This window comes from Pelobates fuscus, chromosome 5 (assembly GCF_036172605.1).
Source record: "Pelobates fuscus isolate aPelFus1 chromosome 5, aPelFus1.pri, whole genome shotgun sequence".
Taxonomy (NCBI): Eukaryota; Metazoa; Chordata; class Amphibia; order Anura; family Pelobatidae; genus Pelobates; species Pelobates fuscus.
Window position 1 is genome coordinate 212,268,715 of NC_086321.1, and position 22,683 is coordinate 212,291,397.

Below are 22,683 nucleotides of genomic sequence, written 5' to 3' on the forward strand. Positions count from 1 at the left end.
TCCTATGTATGCATACACACAAAAAATCATTTTGTGCTATGAAAAAGGCACGACATAAAAAAACGAAGAAAAAAATAATCTATAGTTATTGTCATAAAACTCTTCTTTTGGAACCACTTTTTTTTTTACGTCTTTAATTGGATCTCAAAGAAATGCTTGAAAACTTGCTACATGGTATAATAATTAGCTTGTCAGCAGAGCACCTCCTCTTGCTCCATGCCACTAGTGCAGTCTTGCAGAACTCCTTTTGCTTAACCAGTCATGAGAACTACTGTCAAGACTAGCATCACAAGGCGCATGCATGCACACATTTAGAAACAGAAGCGATGCCACATACGACTCATGTGCCATTCATCCCTATTAACTTCAACTAAAGCTACTGATATTTCAAGTGCATTTCTGGAACTAATGAGCAGCATCACTAGTTCAGGTTAGGAAGGAAGAAGCATGATTTAAGCCTTTATTTCTGCAGCCTTAACATTTATGTGTACTTTCACTTATTGAGACATTTGCTCAAGCAGGGGTTTAAGATTCGGAAATGTAAAGAAAAATGACAAATGGCTGCTATGGTTAATGTTTGGAAAGACTCCCTGAGCTTTTCAGACAATGGCAGATGAAGAAAAATAAAATGCTTGGAAACGGCACTGATTACAAAAGGGAAAAAAATAATTAGGTCTTATGAAATTATTGTTATTAGCACGGTTAATGGCTTGAGAGTTATTTTAAAAAGGAAACATATGTCGCTATAAAACGTAAGAACAAAGTGTATTGGATATTACAAAGAATGCCAGCTTATAAAATAAAAATAAATTAAAAAAATTTAAATGAAGAAATCAGATTCCATGAAAAGGTCAATTTTCAAATAGTTAGCATTGACAGGATGAATTACTAAAGCATAACACATTGCAAATTAAAAGTGAATTTACAAATGAAGGCCAAAATAGCTTAACTGAAAACAGACTAATATTATTATTATTATTAATTCCTTTGTCCTGGCTAATCATGGCAGCATCACTTATGATGCTTATAACTCAAATGAGACCAAGTGTATAAAGGGACCCTCCTCCTTTCACACACCAGTCTTTTTCTCTGCCCTCATACAGACAGGAATTTTCCCTATATTTTTATTAAGAATTTTGTTTGGCTACTTAAGCCTGAAATAATTCTCTTAAGTAAATATCTTTTCCTGGTCTAAACAAGTCCTGATTTTGACTTGTGATAGTCTTTAGATGTAGCCATTACGTTGTGCAATTTATCACGATAGCGAATAAACCTTTCAAAATCACGTGAATCTGTGACATTAGCCATTCCCTAATAGGTGACAGTAGTGTAGCATAACGCTGCTCCTACACAGGTACCTGCCTGACACAAAAGAGAAGAAAGGGAGTAGACATACAGTCATGTAGTAGTGTATGGCCTGCTTGCTGCACGTTCTCCATCAGAGAGAATTGTGTGGACTGTCCATTTGCAAAGCCAGTTTCTATGAGAAACTGGCACTTTTGAAAAAACTATAAATTGATCTGAGTTAGAGCGCACCTGGTTTCATCTACCATTGCCTGTCAGCGCGCATTACACAGGGCCCCATGTTACCTGGTCCTCGCTGCTTGTCTGCCTTTTGACCAGCTTCAGTGTGCTTCATGCCACACCCCTTTGTGCATAGAAGTGCAAGTGCAGGAAATCTTTGCTCAGAATCATCTCAGTCAGTAATGAGATATTATATACACATATTGCGCTCTCTCACACACACACACACACACACACTTTGTGTGCGTTATTCATTATTATCTGCAGTGGGTACAGATTTTTACTATAGGTATGCAACCAGATCCATTTTTCTGTGTGTCTTCTTTTAAATAACACCATGTAGATGTTACATTAGCAAAATAAATAAATATTCGTCTGTTTCTGCACACCCTGTAACTTATGGGTGAAGTCAGACTACTGTTTGTTCCGCAGCTTATGAAAGAATGACGAAGCCAAGCACTATGCAAACAAAGATGTAACTGTTAAAATTAAGTTCTCTTTCTTTGTTTGTTCCCCCATCTCTGTAAACACAGGGCATTAATAACAAGATAAGAACATGAGATAAGGGCAAATCATAATGAAACATTCACAAGGAGACAATCACATGTCCAGAATGCTATATTTACAATCCAAATAGCTGAAATTTAACCAGAATACAGATAACATTATAATGCAGAATGCTACATAATTAACAGGACAGCTTAGAAGATCACATTCGCTTATCTATTAAATCAGATGTAGTTAACTGAATTGATTCTCATTCTGGATTTTCATCCAAACCTTCCCATGGTTCACAGTGGAAGAACTCTCCCATAAATCACCTCACAACTGTTGCGAGTATGTTCTTTTATGAAAATACATGAATTGAATAATTAGTCTAGATAGAAGCAAATTGACAACACTTCTGTTTCTTTTTAGTCATTTTTTTGACGACGTATCGGATACACCTCATTGACGTAACCCAAAAAAGGTGAAGTGATCATCTGGGTTTGCGGTACTGCTAATGCAGAGGTAACATGCCAGCATTTTAGACCTAGAGTTCTCCTATGGGTGAACTCAGTCAGATATGTAAAAGGTATAGGTTTTCTCTGTAATGGAACAAGTGTGCAAAACATTTGAGACCCGAGCAGGGACTAACCAAAGGCCAAGCTATTGCCATTTCTCTGAGCTTTTGCAAATTTTTTCTTCTTATATTATCTGTTCTTTTATATTCTCTGTTTTTGGTGCAATGGTTTTGATAATGATTGAGCCTAGAGAACAGGTCCCATCTTAGAAAGCTACGAGAAAGCCTCTACAGGGCAACAATGACTTCATTTTTAAAATAAAAGGTTATGTTTTTACAAGTATGGAGACGCTTGAAAATCATGGCAGCAATATCCATACAATAAAAGGAGCAAGTGAAAGGGAATAACGCTAAGTGCTAAAAGATTGGACACTGGTTTAATACATTTAGTGCCCAAACTGTGGGGATAGGATATTCGGGTTGGGGGAGGAGTGTGGTGGCATCATCGAGCTCCTGATTCTACTGCAATACTGAGTGGCATATGTGAAGTAACAGCTTTAAGAGTTGTTTTGGTTTCTAAAGAAAAAGAAGAAGAAAAAAAAATGTCCCTAGCTAATGTACATTTTTTTTTTATTTCACAAACCCTCTACTAAAATAAATAAATAAATAAATAAATAAATAAAAACACACCTCATGTTATTTTCTTTTACCCTGTTCAGCATCTGCAAACAAATTGTTGTTTAGGTTCTACAGTATAAGAATCAGCAGTGCAGAACATACAATCTGTTCCAATAGCAGGCTCAAGAAGAAGAGACAAAAGTGCATAGCAATGAGTGTAAATACATACTCAATATGCTCATCTTTCCACGGCATGATGCCTGACTGAGTGTATAAAAGGGGAATGCCCAGACCATTTCACATTTTTAACCTAAAGAAGCAAGGTTTGACCATGGAGGAGATAAGACTATTAAACTAGTGTCAAGTCTTTCTGATGAAGTGGTGGCTACTATTTTATATTCACCAGCTTTAAAAAAATAAAAACACTACAAAAAACATTTTCCTCAGCAATGAATGGATAGACCTGTGGCAGGTGCAGCACTATAAGATACAGAGACCTCAATTGTCATTCAGCTCAAAAAGAGAATGTTAATAATGACCAGGCCACATATGCCAACAAAGCAAAATTAAACCTCACAAGAAATTTCCGGATTCAAAAAAAAAAAAAAAAAAAAAAGTCTTCAGAGCTGCTCCCCTGAACTCTGTCTCTCCAGCAGATGATTCCACTCCTCCCCCACATTCAGTGCTGTTGAGAGTCTACTATTTAGCAGGTCTCTCCAGGTGCCTAAAACCTTCCATGGTTACGTCAAAAACTAAATAGTATTGGCAAATAACTCTAAAGCTTTCTGGTGAGCAACTTCAAATTCCACTTCAACATCTTGTCACAACGTCCTATTCTAAACACTAGATTGCAAGCTCCCGAGCCATCTTTAGAACACTTTACTGAAGTGTGCTGTAAATTTTAGATAGTGCTCATGGACAGAGTTCTCTGTTCTTTGTGTCCACACAATTATCTAGCAATACTGAACATCACGTTCATAAATAAATCTAGAAGAAGAAAAATATAAATCAAGCAGTCTAAAAAAAGACACTATGTGCCTTTTCAAAACGCATCCGTGCAGTCAGAAGGCTTGCAGCAAATGCTCTGCATTGCTGCACACAGCTTACTCAGATTTGTCTTTTATTGGGGATCTTCACAGAAAATAAAAGGTTACTCTTTCTCCATTTATAACCCTTAATTGACTACCACTATTCTCCTGCGGTCAAAGGGGCACAAAACAGAATAAGAAATAGCCCATTAAACGCAGGCCACAATCAGAACATTGCGCTCTAGCTCCGTCAGAAAGGATCACAGAGTGCTGATTTCCTTGTTAAAAGACAGAGGCATAATTGAAGCAATATCTTCACTTCAGATTGATTATTCGGCGACCCTTATCCACATCTTCACTCGGCAATTTGAATTTTAATGAAAGTAAATGGAATAATTAGCATTTCAAAGTGTGTTTGATACACTGAATAAGAGAGGAAAAGACTTTTATGTGTAATCTATACACAAAAGAAAAAGCATCGGGGAGGAGACAAATATGAAAAGTACAGTTGTAGTACCTTCATTATAATAAGTCTGCGGCCTGCACCAGCTGTATAATTAGAGATGTGAGTAATGTGTTAGTAAACCTCACACTTTCCCACCTCTACCTTGTGATATGAAACAGACAATACTTCAATGTTTCTCTTTTGCATTGTCAGTGTAAACAGAATGACTGGCCAGATCCACAGTCTGACAGAACATGTTAATACAGCTGCTGTTTGTAGTGCTAACATATGGGATCGTTTACTTTCCCCCCCTTCTCTTGAGCTCTCTCTCTCAGATCAAGGAAAGAGTAAGTGGGGGGAATGTGGGAGAGGCACAGAATCAGCCCATTAGTGTTTGTCTGGTTTTATTTAAGTTGGTGTGAGAAGATAGCAGCCTTTGTCATGCAGTGATGTCACTCCTTAAGTTAGTTACACAGGATGCAGTTGTTACAGTGATTGAACACACTAATCAACTGGTGTGCAGGGCTGAGCCACAGATCACTTTGTTGTTTTTGGTGTGGAGTTTATTTCTGTAACAAATCAGTCACAGTGCAATGGAATGCACACATTCCTGGAGTTGCAGTGGTTAGAAAGTGTGACCGAAGCAGCAAACCAAACCTATAGGGATAGGAAAAGGGTAAGAATAGGCTCTTTAATGGGTTTTAATTAATCCCTATACTTGGAATTGTTGAGAATTGGCAAATATAATTACAAACAGAAAAACAAAAACAAAAAATATATAATCTATGGTTAGGGTCCCATGTACCCTCCAGGCTTACAGGGGTGAGTAGCTTTGAAGCCTGGCTAATGGCATGGGATTTAGCCCTGCCGTTATATCCTGGTTACATTATTATTTTTATTTTTAAATATATGCTCTTTTGCTCAAATCCAAGTTTAGCAAATAAACCCTGGATGCAGATCTTCAACAAGGTTGTTTTTTTTACAGTGTCTTAGATAGAGCTAGTAAACTAAACTATCTGAACACTCTTAACAAGTCTGATTCCTAGATTAACAGTATACACCTGAGACTTTCACAATCTGCATACTTTATATGGAAGAAAAGTTTTAACTACGGTAACTAATTTGGTCTACTATAGTATCGAATGGGGGAAGGTGGAGAAGAATCATTCTTCATGGGCATTTGGGTTTGCTCTTTATCAAAAATATATTAGGATTTTACAAAGATAGCACTGCAGATTTTTTTCCCCATAAAGAACATAAAATGTGTAGTGCTTGGCAAAGTGTTGGAGGTCAAACATAAAAACACAAATAACTAATTAAAGCAAATTATGGGTGACGACACTCATACATGCACCTACAATTCCAGTGTGAGTGCACACATCCAAAAGTATCAAAAAGATAAAACACTCTTGGATATCACTACAGATCTCCACATGCGTGATTACCAAACTTAGCTACAGAGAAACACATTGTGCCAGGTTACCGCTATTTAATGTATTTTGTACCAACATCTAATTAAAGAAGTGTTGAGTAAGAAGTACTGGCTGGTTGTCTGTTTAATGCAAGTCATAGAACGACTCATTGCACAAGAGGTTATTAAACCACAAAACTAATCAAATTTGGTGGTTTACATGCCATTTTATTTCAGCCTGACAAAAAAAAAAACAAAAAAAAACACAACTTACAACATTTATTCAACATATAAGGATAGATGTCATGAGAACTTGGTGACATTTTTTTTTATCACCTTTGATCATGTGGATTTAGCAATTTCTAGTGCCAGGTCCCAATTCAGGTTACAAAACATCCACTGAGGTCACAATTGTAACGGACTACTTGTTCAACAGGTACATTGTTATATCTGTCCTTTTGACACTTCTCTTTAAATTTCTAAATTGATTAGGAAGTTAGTTGTTGGTCACAAACAAATGGATAAATAAATCCCACACAAACACACACACACACACACACACACACTTCCACCAATATAGTTTCTAGAAAAGAAAGAAAACATACCCCAATGATTGCATTCAATTCTGCCATTGTCACTTGTTTGGCACGTTCCACAGCCTGTACAACTTGCTGTTGGTGCTAAAAATGAAAAACAATAAAAGAGATTAAAAATAAAAAATAAGATCAAACTTATCTTCTCTGAAGCAGTAAAGATCTCATGTGGTTATCAAATGAAAGATAAATAAATGGTCACCAATTCACAATTTAGGCTTGGCTTACCAGTTATTAAATCATTACCCCAAGCTACATGATCACTTCAGTGATTTGAAGCAGTCACGGTGCTTGGAATCTGTATGTACAGCATTTTGCAATGAAATACTGTATATACTAAGTTTAACGCTTCTGAGCCTGAGGTTTGACTAGCATTACAGGCTGGGTAATGTTAGTTCTGTGCATATTCCTAAGCACAGAAATGCATTAGCCTAATGATGACGAGTGGGATCAACTTCCAGAGTCATTACAGGCTAAAGAAGAGTCCAAGAAATCAGCGTGGGACCCAGGTTAAAGGCCAAACTGTTGTAAAGTGATTTGCCCCATTACTGTGAACCGCGCCAGGGTATTCCGGTCATAAACACTACAGCAGGCTCTGATGCTTGGAGTAATCTTTAACCACTTTGTTTGGGTGGGTTTTCGGTCTTGGAGAAGGAGTAAAAAAAAAAAAAAAAAAAGAAAAAAGGAGCATACCCAATAACATCACCAAGGCACTACCAACCATCACTTTCTTTAAAAGTGCACATTTGGGGATCAGTAAAGTGAATGACCCCAGACACCTTTAGGCCAAAATAACACATTTTGAAAAAACTACGAACTCAATTTTCAGCTGATTCGGTTTTGTGTCATTTATTCAAGCACATCTGACATTCCTATATGGAGCCCCTACCAGCTTCAAAACAGGACCATGGTAGTTTGGTATATTGTGCCAGTTATCGTTGGGCTATAAATCCCATCACTTTCAGCTTAATCACGATATGACCAGTAATCCAACAGCAGCTGGAAACAGTTCAGCAGCGTTCATCCAAAGCACTTTAACTTTCCAGTGTTTGATTTCCAGAAATCCCACTTCACAACAAAAACTAAACAGAGAGACTTGGATTTAAAAGTTACATGGATTTCAAAGTTTAAGATTTGGGGGGGGGAGTAAATGGGGGACGGATGCCTTGCAAGGAAATAATTAAAAGGATTTTTATCAGCATTAACTTCATTTTTCTTCCTCTACAACTCAAAAGAAAAAGTAAACATTTGCCTGCTTCTGGGACTACTGGTGTCTATACATAAACACTGCTGTGGGATAAACTATGCAGAGAGTACATATCCTTGCACGGCTAATTTCTCCTGTGACCTCATGAAATGGCACAGCTAAAATTGGTTTACCACAGATCAGCGGGGAAGGAGAGTCAATGGTTTAATTGCCTGCCATCCCCCCCTCACTTTTATTTTGTGGAATTTAATTACCTAGGCACAGGATTCTAGCAAACTGAAATCTAAATAGAAAATGTGAGGCTAAAATAAACTATAGGAAACTCAACAACTCAGTTACACTCGGAGTTTGGCTATTTTAGCCTCAATTGTGTTAAATTTGAATTTAATATAATAATTGAAGAAATAATCCCCCATTCCACCTCACTGGCTGAGAACATTGAGATTGATATCTGCCAATCAAATGATTCTGTAGCCAAACTAATGCTTCTCTTGCATTGGGAAGTTAGGGTGCATGCGCTGCAAATCTCCCCACTCCACCAATCAAATGCTGCTCTAGGAAAACCTACTCTGTAGAAGAAGTACTTTCCTGTGAAAACTCAGTCAATTATTTACACAGTGTGCCAGTATAGAGATGCACACAGTCTAGCGTGTATCAATACAGCCTCAAAACTGAAAGACTATAATTGGGGAAAAGGAAAAAAATATCCATTCATGGGGACATGGAAACGTAACTTGCTTGGTAGTAAAGTGGATGCATTATGTTATAAACATTTAATTTGATCTTTGTTGTTTTTTTTAGGTTTGCATCTCGGAAAGGTTTTTTGTTTGGGCAAAAGCCAGCTGTACACAATAACTCTGTACATATAAACAAAATATTTTATTGAAGAATATGTAAAGACAGCCAAATTATAAAACCATTATTCTTGGAATAGAGTAAATGTGAAGACTTACAATATAACACACGCATACACGTATGCAAGTTAAAAAACAAACAAAAAAAACCCACTTTAGAGCTGTGCCACAATGGCCTCTCACGATATGTGGAAAATATCACATCACATCTCACACCTTGGTCTACTGTCTCTGGTGGTCTGCGCTACTTATCTACACCGCCCTTCTCTAAACCCACTTCCTGTATCTCGGCTGTCTGCAGAGACGCCTTCTGAGGAACAGCTATTTCACCCAAAAAAAAAACCCAGTCATAACATATGTTCTAATGATATGTTCTACTGTAATTGGGCTACTTAATAATCAAGAGGCAATACAAAGAATGCACATACCTTCTTAGGGAACAAGGCATCAATGTTAATAAATTATTAGAATAACATCCTTTGTTAACACCCCTACTCACACTAAGAGACAATGATAGAAAAATCAAAAAAAAAAAAAAAAAAAGACTCGGCAATAAATTTACAGCACATTTTCGGTATACATGAATCAAACGATTACGAGCACATAAAGATGATCACACGTCAACCATAGGCATCAAAACAGGATGCATCTATTGTCAGCAGAAAAAACTGTGAAACCCCTTATTCTTATCAATGCAGGAAATAATCTTTTAAACAACAATTTGAGTGATCAACTAAACCATCCTACATGTAGTTCAAGCAACTCAGATTTTAAATTCATTCACAGCTACACTTATACTAAGTGATGATAATCAGCAGCCATGAATCTTTTACTGCCTGGTCCATTTAGCCCATCTACTTCTGCTTCTGGCTGCAGCTAACTTTCCCATAATGCTACAAAGAATTCCACACAAGCACGAGAATTGTACACAGACCAGGTTGACCACATTCCCTCACTATTGGACTATATAGACCAATTTTGTTGCCAGGAGTAGAAGGTAAATCTGCTAGATGGGGAAGCTGCACTAACTGTTTTTAAAAAGAATGTGGCAAAAGTAAATGGTATGGATAGATCTATAGAAAGTAATGGCCTGTTCAAAGCACTGGTGCCACTTAAGTAAAGTCATTCAGCAACATGAGTAGTTATTTTCCGTATATATATATATATATATATATATATATATATATATATATATATATATATATATATATATATATATATATATATATATATATTTATATATTTAAAAAGACAAAACAGAAGGCTATCTGAAGAAGAAGAAAACAAATACAGAATCATTGAACCCAACTAAAATCCCTATAGAAGGCTATCTTCCCTGCACATAAGACTGCTCAACTTAATAAAATGATCACGCTGTTGCTGCAACAGTGATAATCAAACATCACTGCTAGTCTTCCATATATTTAATAAAGCTTGTTAACAGGGACACTTCACTTCCCTAAAAAAAAAAAAAAAGTCAAAGACTGCAGATGTCTTACCCGAAGCCTTTGCAATGTCTTCTCTTGTTCCCCAGCCCAGACCTTCAGTTGCTGTCTTATCACAGACTTTCCAGTACAACTCAATGAGAAGTCTTTGCAAGGCAGGTGCTCCGAGCAATTACCTGCCTCTTGAGTTTAGCTCCACTGAGCTAAACAACCAGGAAATAGCATGACCGGCTGTCTGACTGACAGCCACAAGGTGTAACAAGGTTAATTTATAAAAGTGTCCATTTATTTTGAAGTTCAGGTGCTGCATTGTTTAGTTTGTGTTTGTAAGTTGTTTTTTTATGAGCACTATTTGAATTATTTAGTAATATTTATAAGTACATCTGGTTCTATTTAAAGAACTACTATAGTCACCAAGACCATTGCAGCTCAATGAAGTGGTCTGGGTGACAGTTCCCCCAGGTTTTAGCGCTACAGCTGTAAACATAAACCATCCTACAGTTTTAGAGAAACTGCTATGCTTACATTGCAGGGTTAATCCAGCCTTTAGTGGCTGTCTTCCTGACAGCCGCTAGAGGCGCTTCCGTGACGCTCAATGCGAATATCGCATTGAGCATGCATAACATCCATAAGAAAGCATTGAGTAATGCTTTCCTATGGGCAGTTTGAATGCGCGCGCGGCTCTGGCCGCGCATGCGCATTCGGTTGCACTCGGGAGCTGACGTCAGATGGGGAGGAGAGGTCACCAGCGCAGAGGGAGCCCGGATTAAGGTATGTGGCTGAAGGGGTTTGAACTCCTTCAGCCCAATGGGAGGGGGGCCCTGAAGGGGGGAGGAGGGGGGCAGGGACCGAAAGACTATATAGTGCCAGGAAAATGAATTTGTTTTTCTGGCACTATAGTGGTCCTTTAATTGAAAGGAGTAGAGTGACTATCCACTGTTAGACTTCAAAGTGTATTCACAAACCAGTTGTATCTGGTCCCATGTTACTTCCTAGTACCAGGGCAGCAGAGCAAAAGTAATTATGGTATGTGCAAAAGATATCCAAATGTCAACATACAAATGAAGGGGCAGATGTTCACTGATTATCTTTACTCGTCAATATGTCCGTCCAAACTCTAATATAGCAAAGTGAGTAACTTGTTCACTTTCTCTCACTATGTAGCACATGCAGGAGCAAAGTGTGAAAGGTGGGAGGCCCTATATCTGCTCTCTGATGATTGGACATAAATATAAGAAGTATCTTGGGATTTACATGTAATTGAGAACCGAGGCACCAGTTTCACAACTGCATAATCAGCAACTGTGCAATGGGAGAAAGAAAGATTGTAGGATCCAGCCAGCAGTAAAAATAAAAAAAACCCTGGCTCGATCTTCTATGTACTGGCTAGCATCCTTTCATAGTGTCTTTTCCTTGTCTTGTATGGCTCCATGAAATGTCATGTCTGTAATACTCAAAACCCTCTGTATTGGTGTGGTAAGGTGTCTTTGTGCAAGTGAACTCATTAACTGCTAGATGGGCATCTTCAAGGAATTGCACATGCCATTCTACACATATGGACAAGAGATTCTAATCAGCATGTTTTACCTAATTATGTTTGAAGAGATACTAGATTGCATGCAGGTTCATCTCATTGTGTAGTAATGTAAACTTAAACTGAACTTCCCCTGATTTCAGCATATCTGTACATCATTATATTGCCAAGCTTCTCCATTGGAGATTTATCAAAAAGCAAGCAAAAGTAAATGTAAAATGAACTTACATGTGCAAGATAAACTGGGTGGGGGACAAAAAAAAATGAATACAACCATAACTTTTTATATGCAAATCTAAATTTCCATGGATTCCTTTTGTTGGCAAAATACAATTTCATCAAATAAAATGGCTGTATTTTATAAGTGAACTTAGATTATGTGTGATTCAGTTTATATATGCATAAAATACCCACATCGCAACTTTTAATTGTGGTATTAAAAATATAAAATCAATCAGAAGAAATCTAAATGCTGCTAAACCAATTATCACATATTTACATGGAAACCTTGTTCACTTCATGACCTACTAAGCATTCTCTGTATCCCAGTACTTCATATTGTACCTCCAGTCGCAACCAGCAGGGGCTCTTTATAAGAAAATTGGTGCTTCAAGAAAAAGCATTATTTAATCTTGCACTTATTGTAAAGAAATTATTCCCCAAAAGCTGCAGGTTTTGTTTACTTTCAGAAGCACATCCATTTGATATGCCTTACCACACTTCTGCCAATGTTTAATGCCTATCAAGAGAGGAGAATGTTTCTCTGCCAAATCTGGCAATTTTTCTATCAACTTTATTAGAAGCATTTCTGACAAACAGTCATAATTCTGACTAACAGTGAGCGTACATGACAGGAAAACAGCTGCATTACGCTCACAGCATTACAACATTTTCCACAATATAAGTGCATTTACATTATATTTTCTGAATTTTAATAAGACACTCGGTGGATATGAGTCGAGCAAAGAACGAAAAAAAAAAATGAAATGCAAGTGCTTGGAGATCAGGTAGCAAGAGAGAAGAGGGCCAGAAGTGGAGGGGGTAGAAAGAAAGAAACACCCCTCATAACAAATCAAAACACTAACTTGGCAGCTACAAACAAAGTTCTTACCTCTTGGGACAAGAAAGGAATGACCTGTGCACATATAGCATTTAGTCTCTTGACAATTTCAGCCTGCAGAGAGAAAGGCAAGTAAGAAATTAGTCTTATTTTAAGCAATACATTCCCAATACACAGAGGAAAAAAAACAGAAGAAAAAAAAAAAAAAAACATTCATATGTCAGAATGTATTAACATTTGAAATACTGAATTATGCATACCAACTGCACAGTCTTAAATAAACACCTAAGTAGGGAATATAGGGGGACATTAAGCTGCAAAATAACCACAAATCTCCAGTAGGTGGGTGGCTTTCCTCCAAACTGTTCATCTTGGCAGTATGTTAATAAGTCTAGATCTGAAAAGTTTTTGTTCTGATGAAAGGAACAGCCAAATTTCCATTCATAATTTGCATTTTTTTTTTCTTTTCCGTCTTTAGAGCTCGATCAGTGAACCATTGAAGGTTGCAGAGGTTGCCAAATCAGCCTTGAAACCTGACAGTGACTCATTAATGCGCACATCCGTATGGCATTTGACACCATCTAACGAGTTAACTGCTCAAGTATGTATAGCTTATCTTACATGTAGCTAGTAGATTGCACAGAAGGATTGGTGCCTGAGAAGTCACTGAAGGCAAAATAAACACAGCAGTACATTAGAGGAAAGGATGCAACCACGATAAGCCAGACATTACAGTCAATTTCAAGAGACGATACGTTTGATCACATTTCAAAAGAAATTAAAGTTCACATGGTTTCTGCAAGTTAACGAGAGAATGTCTGTTCCACAGATACAAAGTCAATAGTCCAATATTTTAGCCATGAGCCACAGTCAGCGTCTGTTAGATCAAAACTAGCCGGTGCAAGTAGTCTCAATTTTAAGAACAAAGCAAGCATTTATGCAGAATTTTAAATGTATTATAAAACTTTTCTTACAGATGCAAATGGTGTGGTAGTCTGCTTGAGCAATAATGCAATTGCACAGCGAATGGTCACAAAACATCCGCCCACCTGCTAAATGAAGAGAATGCCTAAACAGGCAACTGCTATCTCATAAAACAACACAGGTGCATTGGTTCAAACATTCTACCTAGAGAGTAAACCTTTTACAACCATTACTGCTAAAAAGGTCATCTGTACTACCATATCCAACTTCATTCCAGAGCTGAAACGGAACAGTTACTCAGGAACGACTAACTAGAAATTAAGCAAAATGGATAAACAGAACTTTATGCCAGAGTTCACAGTAGAGTAGAGCAACACTGTTTCAAACAGGTGGCGATTTGCATACATCTGACAAGTATTTCTACTTTATAAATATAGGCAAAATAGAACTACCGCTAGAAATTTGACGATTTTTGAAGAAGTAAACATGTATCTATTGATTAAACATTTATTACAACTATGTGTAATATATATATATACACACATACACACACACGATTAAAAAAAAAAAAAAAAAAAAAGGTATTACAAGATACAAATTGTATTAGACTAACAGAATTTTGTAATGACAAGCTTTCGGGAGAACCTCCCTTTCTCAAATATAAAAAAAAAATATATATATATATATATATATATATATATATATATAAAATAAAATAATATATATACATATATATATATATATATATATATATATATATATATATATATCTCAAAATGCCCCCAATAAGTACTGGTTAGCTGTGGTGGGAGAGAAATTAGGTTATTTTTTCTTCTCTAATATTTGCAATTTCAATATTAATCTGAGCACTAACCCCAAACCAACCCCCATCCCATGTGATAGTCTCTTGTTGCCTAGGATACAAAGCTCTCACGTGGATCATGAAATCTCCCTTTGTAGTCCCATGAGGCCATGCATTTGAGAGGCATTCACAGGTCTTTCCAACCAGGCTTCAGTTACTGCCCAACAACACTATGGAAACACGTTCCTAATGGGCTATATTTTGAAAGCGAGTCTAAAACTAATGGCGCAGAGCCCAAACTCTTTATCCAGCACAGCCATTAAAGGATGTAGGTTATTGCTGTTGTCACCATTGATATTTGTCATTGTAATGTAATTAGGGCCCTAAAATGATGCATTACAGCCCTTGGCACAGCTTCTATTAAAATCTTTTCTTCTGCTCACTGAACTGCGACCTGCCTTCTGATGAATAACAGACAGCTTTAGGGAGAGGAGACTATTCATTAGATTTACATATACTTTCCCTTTTGTATAATAATAAAAAGTAAAAGAAACAAGAAAATAAAAGATTCTGGAAAAAAGAAAAAAAAAATGAGGAGAGTAGAGCGATTCAGATAGATATATATATTTTTTTGTTATAAATCTTAACACTTGAAATTCTAATTGCATCTGATAAATCTTGTTCGACAACAAATTTCTAGCCTGCTAACCACAGGATTCTAATCTGCTATCCATCAGTCGATGCCAGCCCTCTAACTTCCAATCAAATTTGTAGGTTATGTGGGTCATGCATCCCTGAACACATACATTCATGAAGATCCTGTTTATCCTGCTGCAGATTTCAGAAAGCTATTAGGCGCGCTACATGTTATAATACTACTCAATGCATTAAGACCCTTGCATATCAACAGCTGCTACATTATTGTTTGAACATGCAGTTTGTTACTTTACAACAAAAAATTTCGACCACAAAAAAAAAAAGTTTATATTTAATACTACCCCCTTCAGAAAGAATTTAATATATTTATAATGATACACACAAAGAATATTAACAGTTGCAGTATAAAGGATTAAGCAATAGCCCACAAAAAACAAAACAAAACAAAAAAAACATATCACGAATGTTAAACTAGTGCTCACCCTCCCACTCAATATACCAGATCAGCGTTGAATAAAATTATATATATATATATATATATATATATATATATTTATATTAAAAATGCTCAATGGGATGTCTATTAATGACATAAACAAAGTTAAAGAAATTGCTATGCGGTTAAATATACTACTGAAGTCTTGCTGACTTGAATATCCCAGCTTTAAAATGTTATGGTGTGGCAAATGGCAGCACCGCACAAATTAATATCTGAGGGATGCATGGAGTCAATTAATATCTATGCGTGGCGCTCAGCTTCTCCATGCAGAGCATGGAGTTGCTGAACGTTGGTCCTGCAATTTTTGCAAGACCGAACCCTTAAAATCCCTTTAATGGGTGCCTGAGTGGTAGCCACTAGAGGTGGCATTAGGCAACAGTGTAAACACTGCTTTTCTCATAAACAGGCATCATTTGCACTACTCAGACTGCTGGGACCGTCTAATTGACCCATAATAACATTTACATAAAATTATTTTAATAAATGATGAGTGTTGATTTTTTTTTCCAGAACCTTTCACTTTATCTGGCCGATAAGCCATGTTTTGTTAGATTCATTATCTGACCAGCCTAACCTTTCCTGTTACTTCAAATTCACACAGCGAGAACACAATGAAAGGTTGAGGACAGTGGTGGTGGTGGTAAGAAAAAGGAGGGGAGGTTCGAATCCCACTGGATTAATCGGGTAATATGCATATTGAGGATGATGTTATGACTCCCTGAGAACATGCACATCCCAGTACACTACCACAAACAATGATTGCAAGATTGGTCCTCCAACAGGTTTACATTGCATGGTTAAATCCACTTCTAGTGGCGGTCATATTGACTGTCAATAGAGAAGCTTCTTTTGCACTGAGCAAGTAAAACCGAATAAAAAAACTGAATACAATTCTTTCCTATGGGGAAACTTGCTGTGCACATGTATCTGGTCCCCAATGCCACTCTATGAGAGCATTGGATTAGAACAACACAGAGAAGGAAATGCAGAGAGAGCCTCAGCACTGGAAAAAGCAGAGTGAAAAATTATTTTATTATTCATAAGGAATGAAAGTGACATGTATTTAACTAATGACAGGGGCCCTACCATGTTGGGAATACAGGTTTCTATTAGTAACGTTGAAGTGTTCATTTAGAGTCGTAAGGTTTTTGTTTTTTTTATACTTGGTCTAACTAGTCTTAAACATTAGGCAAATCAATTATAACAAAACATTAAAAAAAATGCTTGCTATTGCTCAGCAGTTGGTTAGCTAACAACATTTACTTTGCGACTGGTAAAGCCATTTTGTGTAGGTGTATATTTACAGATGCACTTCTACACGTCAGCAATATTGCTTTCCCCTTGTCGGAGATGAATGATCGAACACCAGTAAAAGCTGAAGGGCAGAATGGTTGAACTTAAAACTTTCTAATCTGACAGCTTGTTGGAGTGCTTGAGCAAACTGATTAAACCAAGAGTGTTCAAGTGCTTTTGTCTCTGTTTACTTTTGAGTCAATCAATGTCCAAGGAAAAAAAAAAAAATATTGCATATACCTTTAATCACGCAATATTAACATACCATAAAGTTGATAAGCAGAAGTAAACCATACACGTAAGCCAAGTTACTTTTGTCAACGCTTAGATGAACAGTTATTTACAAGTCATAAAGTTCAGTTAAAAATTAAATAAAATCAACATTTATCACAATGTCAGAAGAAATGCAATAAAAATACAATATGTTTCACAAGGTCAGCAATTTGCTTAAACAAACACGCTGATAGCCAGGAGGCAAAAGAGCAAAATGCATTGAAATATAGTCCTGACATACACAGAAAAAATAAGATGGTTGAAGGACAGACACACCAAGGAAATTGGCCTACTATTAAAAAGGCAGTGCAGACATTCTTACAAGTTTTTGTTGAAAGGAGCCATACGGTTACAGTTTAATGGGTTTCTTTTTGTATTGTAAAAAAAAAAAAAAACACTTAATTGCAAGTAAATCTTATTTCAGATTTATTTCAAAAATTTTCTACACCACATAAAATGTTGTATATATTGACACTTGTTGTACAAGTTAGCCAGAATGGATTAAAGAGACACTATAGGCACCCAGACCACTTCACCTTTCTACCAAACTGTTACTAGAGTTGCTTTCTTCTCTTTTACAGAGTCTAACTACGTGAAACGATGCTGGATGTCCTCACACTGGGCATTAGGACATCCATAGTCTTTAAATCCCCAGACGATTCAATGCTTTCCTATGGGGATGTTGGAGGAGGTGGAGACTGAGTCAGTGTCTCCACCTCCTCCAAAAATAAGGTGAATGTTTAAAGGATTTTTAAATCTCTAGTTGCCACAGGTGGTGGGGGGGGAGGGGGGGAATACTGTTGGACACTATAGTGTCAGAAATACAGCGTTCCTTTAATAGATTGAGTCAGTTATTCAAGATTAAAGGAGTACTATAGGGTCAGGAACACAAACATGTATTCCTGACCCTATAGGGTTAAAACCACCATCTAGCCCTCCTGTTCCCCTCATGCCTTCCTAAATATCTTACTTGAATACAAGTCTGTAGCTGCATGCTATGTCCCTGTTTCCTTTAGACCTGCCCACTGCCTGCCGACATCAGCAGAAGTGGTAGCCTGATCCAATCACAATGCTTCCCCATAGGATTGGCTGAGACTAACAAAGAGGCAGATCAGGGGCAGAGCCAGCACAGCCCTGGCCAATCAGCATCTCCTCATAGAGATTAATTGAATCAATGAATCTCTATGAGGAAAATTCAGTGCCTGCATGCAGAGGGAGGAGCACTGAATGTTTGGATGCATTTTAGGCAGCCATGACCCAGGAAGGATCTCTAAAAGCTAGCTCAGGAGTGGCCAGTGAAGTTATCACTAGGCAGTAATGTAACTGCATTTTCTCTGAATAACAGTGTTTGCAGCAAAAGGCCTGAAGGTAATGATTCTACTCACCAGAACAAATTCAATAAGCTGTAGTTGTTCTGGTGCCTATAATGTCCCTTTAAATATTCTAAGTAATTGTTTATAAAGATTATGTTACATTTTAAAAGCAAATAAGACATTGTAGTCAAAAAAAGTAAAAGGATTAAAAGTAAAAAATTTTTAAAAGGGCACTTTAAGCGCAAAAACTACTACCTCATGCTGTGGTATTTATGATATTAATATTATCCTTTTAAGTTTAAAATAAGAGACATTCTGTTGACTGTTTAGATCTCTTAATTGTGTTTCATAAACTTAATTTTGACAGTGACAAAAGATAAATGCAACAATGTCTTGGCTACCCATCCTTGTAAACAAGCCTAATGGCTACTTTGTTATATGTTATAGTAAATATACTAAAATTCTACAAGACACTTTAATTAGACACATGTTCAGTGTCAAATGCAGTCTACAGTAAACTGGCAAATCAGCATCATCATAAGCCTTTTCTGGAAAGGGGCACTTGCTCTGGGCCTTGAATTCCATGTTGCTGTTCTAACCACACAACTACTTCTAAGGCATATACATTGTCAAACCACTAAAGCTATAGTAAATATCTATTTATAAAGAGAATGCAAATAAAATGCAAACAGTAAATAAACAACCTTACCAAGCACCATTACAACCAAAGAAGGTTTAATATCCCACAGAGCCCTGGGCAGCTTCCGATTTGGGTAGACTCTTCATTCTTTACAAAAGGATGGTGAATGGGACCAAGCAAATTCATGATTCTGGAGCTCGTCTAAACTTTGGGACCTAGGCAGCTACCTAGGTTAGCTTATGGTTAATTCTGCTCAGATTCCAACTTTTTCTCAATAAGTGGGGATACTGACTGTCTAGTCCAAATCTCAATGTACTTAAATGTAAGGGCTAGCAAAAATACATATTGTATAATGCTGTAAAAGTAACCAATCTAGTGACATTCCTCATGGCTCTCTTTATGAAACCCCACTCAACACATGTTAAGAACACACACCATATTCTTAAAACATTTCCTAAAGGTAATTGGGCTCAGAGCCAAAACGTGATTCAAGCACATTGCCATTATAATTTGAGATTTCCTCTAAAGCAAATCTAGAATCAAAGACCCACATAGAGAGAAACGATTTTAAAAACAGGCAGAGAGGCATGCCAGAGACCAGTGCTGTGAGGGATAAAAAGGTAAGTAAACTCACCTTTTTAAACCTTGCAGCAGACACCCAGTCACCTATATGATGACTGAGGCACTATAATGTTAGGAATACATATTTGTATTTCCAATGCTGTAGGGTTTATTTAAGAATGATTGAGAAGCTTATAGAAGCATTAGCAAGGTTGGGAACAACCAGAGTTTCTAATACAGAGTCAACTTAGCTGAATAGTGAAGTATGAAAGAAGTATAACAATTTTTACCAGATACTCAAAGGGAAAAGCGAGAATGAAAATGAAAAAAAAATAAATAAAAACAAAAAACATGTTGCACCTAAAAATATGCATGAGTTCTATATGTTTTTTTTTATTTCATTAAAACTCACACAGCTAAAACTTTATGCACTCCACTAGCAATTGGCGATTTAACATTTATCCCAGTGGTGAGAAACTTAAATGGCCCCTGTACTCCGATTTTTCTATTGCATAAATATAATATGCAGCAAATTTCATGTAAACATTGTGCAAGTGAAATTGCTAGCAGACATATAGATTGTTTGCAATCTTTTAGCAAAAGAATAAAAATCCACTCCCCCTCCCTCCTGGACAGCCGGACTACGCAGATGTCGGTCTGCAGTATAACACTCCTTTGTTCTCGCCAGTTTCATGTGATGGAAAGCTTATTTTATAACAGACTACAGGTTCACTTTAAGACCTAGCTAGTAGAACAGGATTTCAAAATGTTAAGAGTAATATTCTGAACACCATAACCGCTATAGATTATTGAAGGGGTTAATGTTTCAGTAGTATTCAGGGGCAGTTCCTTGGGTTTCTACCAAGCAGTTTTAACATTTTGGAGAAGATCTGTTCCCTTTGCTGCTGTCGAGATAAGAAATGTAACCTCCTTACTCTTGCTCCAAAATGTGGATAGTTGTAAACATGCTGAATGGCTTAGTCCATTGGATTTTATTGCTTCTCTTTCTTTTGGGGAGAGGGGGGTAGAGGAGTTTTCCTATATCTTATTGTGATTATATACTATGAAAAGTAATTTGACATAAATGTCAAAATATATACGGTAAATAAAAATAGAATATGCAAAACTGGTCTTTCCTCTTGTCCTATTGAAAAATGGCATTGCAGGTAAAGGGTTAAATAAATAACATTATGCTCCATTAATTCCTTCAGTATCAGATTTGCCTGCAGTGTAATGAAGTATCTAATACAAGAGAACAGGAACCCGCAGAACCTGTCACATTTAGATTTTTGCATTCCCCACCTAAGCAAGGCATCTGAACGTCCCTCTGGCAATGCAGTAATCACAGCAAGAGAAAAGCTTTATACCTTCTCTCCTTTCAGTGTCACCAATAACAAGGAACCATGAAGGGGAGGGGGACCTTTGCACTGTACATGAAAGCTGTGAATGTAGCCACTTCCTCTAAAGTAGCACATTCCAACATGAAAAGAAACAAATAAAGTCCCCAATCTATAACATTGTGTACTCGGTAATGGATTCCCTATTTCAGCAAAAGCTAGCTTTTCACAATGCATCCAGTGGCTAAGAATCATCGGAAACATTGTATATAACAGCTGCAATGCCAAAGGTTAGCCATCACTGCCCTAGTACTTTACTTCACATAGAATACAGCCATCGTGGTGGAACTGTGGTAACAAGCAGACATAGAAGAGCCAAGTTAATCAGACACTCCACTGCCCAAATGGTAAAAAAAAAAAAAAAAAAAAAAAAAAAAAAAATATATATATATATATATATATATATATATATATACACATACACACACACACACACACACACACACACACACACATAGAAGTGATTTAGTAGATATACGCCCAATGAATACATGCAAGCTTTTTCCATGCATGTATTCATTAGGGGTTTACATTAAAAGATGAACTACGGCCTTTGCAAGCCTTCCCCTTTTTTCTCTGAAGGAAATTAACAGTCTCTACATTTGGAATTAGCTCAAAGGCTTCGCATTGAGAAGCCTCTAAAGCTTTCTCCCTCCACAAATGCACTCACACTTCACAACACTCTGATCTGAGGTCTGAGTTGGAGATATGAAGAGGGGCGGTAGAAGTCCTCAAATAAGGTAAGCCAATGGAAGCAGGAAAAAAACCTCTTTGGATGCCTGGTAGATAGCTAGTGGGTATTTAAATCAAATAATTATAAACGTGCCAATTTATCATAGAAAATAAGCACTTTTATAAACTGTCTGTATAATGAAATACTCCTCCCACAAAAAAAAAAGCACTTCAAAAAGCTCAAGTGCTTTATGGATGTGGAGTGTTCCTTTAATTTTGAAGTCACACAATCCCCTTAAAAGGACTCTCCTAACCCCTAAAGTACTCCATCTTACTGAAGTGCTTTAAATGTGTCCTCTTTTTTCTCTCTCAATTTTATGAATAAAGTACAGATCCTAATGAAAACTGTCATTTTTATAAAGTAACCTAGCTTTCAAGCAGACAACCAATCCTGTTACTTCCTGGTTTGTTTAGCTCAGTGGAGCTAAACTCACGAGGCAGGCCATTGCTCACCTGCCTTGCAAGAACCTCCCTTTCTAAAGTCTAAAGTATTTCTGAGCAAAAATGACAGATAGAATTCAAAGTTGAGTTGTGATACAGGGGTTAAAGCGACATGAGTGCAGATAAGCTTGCAGATGGATAGAAAGTATATGTTGCTGTTGAGCTGTATATCTTGCAGATTTGCTTAAAAAAGATAAATAAAATAAAAATAATATATACATACACACATATACATATATACACACACACACACACACACACACACACACAGACAGACACAGCTTGGCACTCACAATTAAGTCCATAATTTCCAAATACAGTGCCTTGGTGCAATCCAACGTTGAATTATACCAACGATGTCATACAGGCACCTTTAAGCGCGGTATTTTAAGAGAAGAAAAACTACCACAACAAGAGGACGAGTAGTAT

At 36.9% G+C, this 22,683-nt stretch overlaps 1 protein-coding gene across 8 annotated transcripts in view; it reads right to left on the bottom strand.

The window, feature by feature from the left end:
* Nucleotides 1-22,683, bottom strand: part of LOC134611297 (transducin-like enhancer protein 4) — a 107,856-nt gene that overhangs the window by 71,803 nt on the left and 13,370 nt on the right. For 6 of the 8 annotated variants that reach the window (XM_063455011.1, XM_063455010.1, XM_063455014.1 and 3 more), the window contains exons 5-6: nt 12,774-12,836; nt 6,635-6,709 (exon numbers count right to left, since the gene is read on the bottom strand). In XM_063455011.1, coding sequence (XP_063311081.1) covers nt 6,635-6,709; nt 12,774-12,836 — 138 coding nt within the window. The remainder of the gene's footprint in view (nt 1-6,634; nt 6,710-12,773; nt 12,837-22,683) is intronic. The other 2 variants (XM_063455018.1, XM_063455017.1) reach the window with 1 other exon arrangement.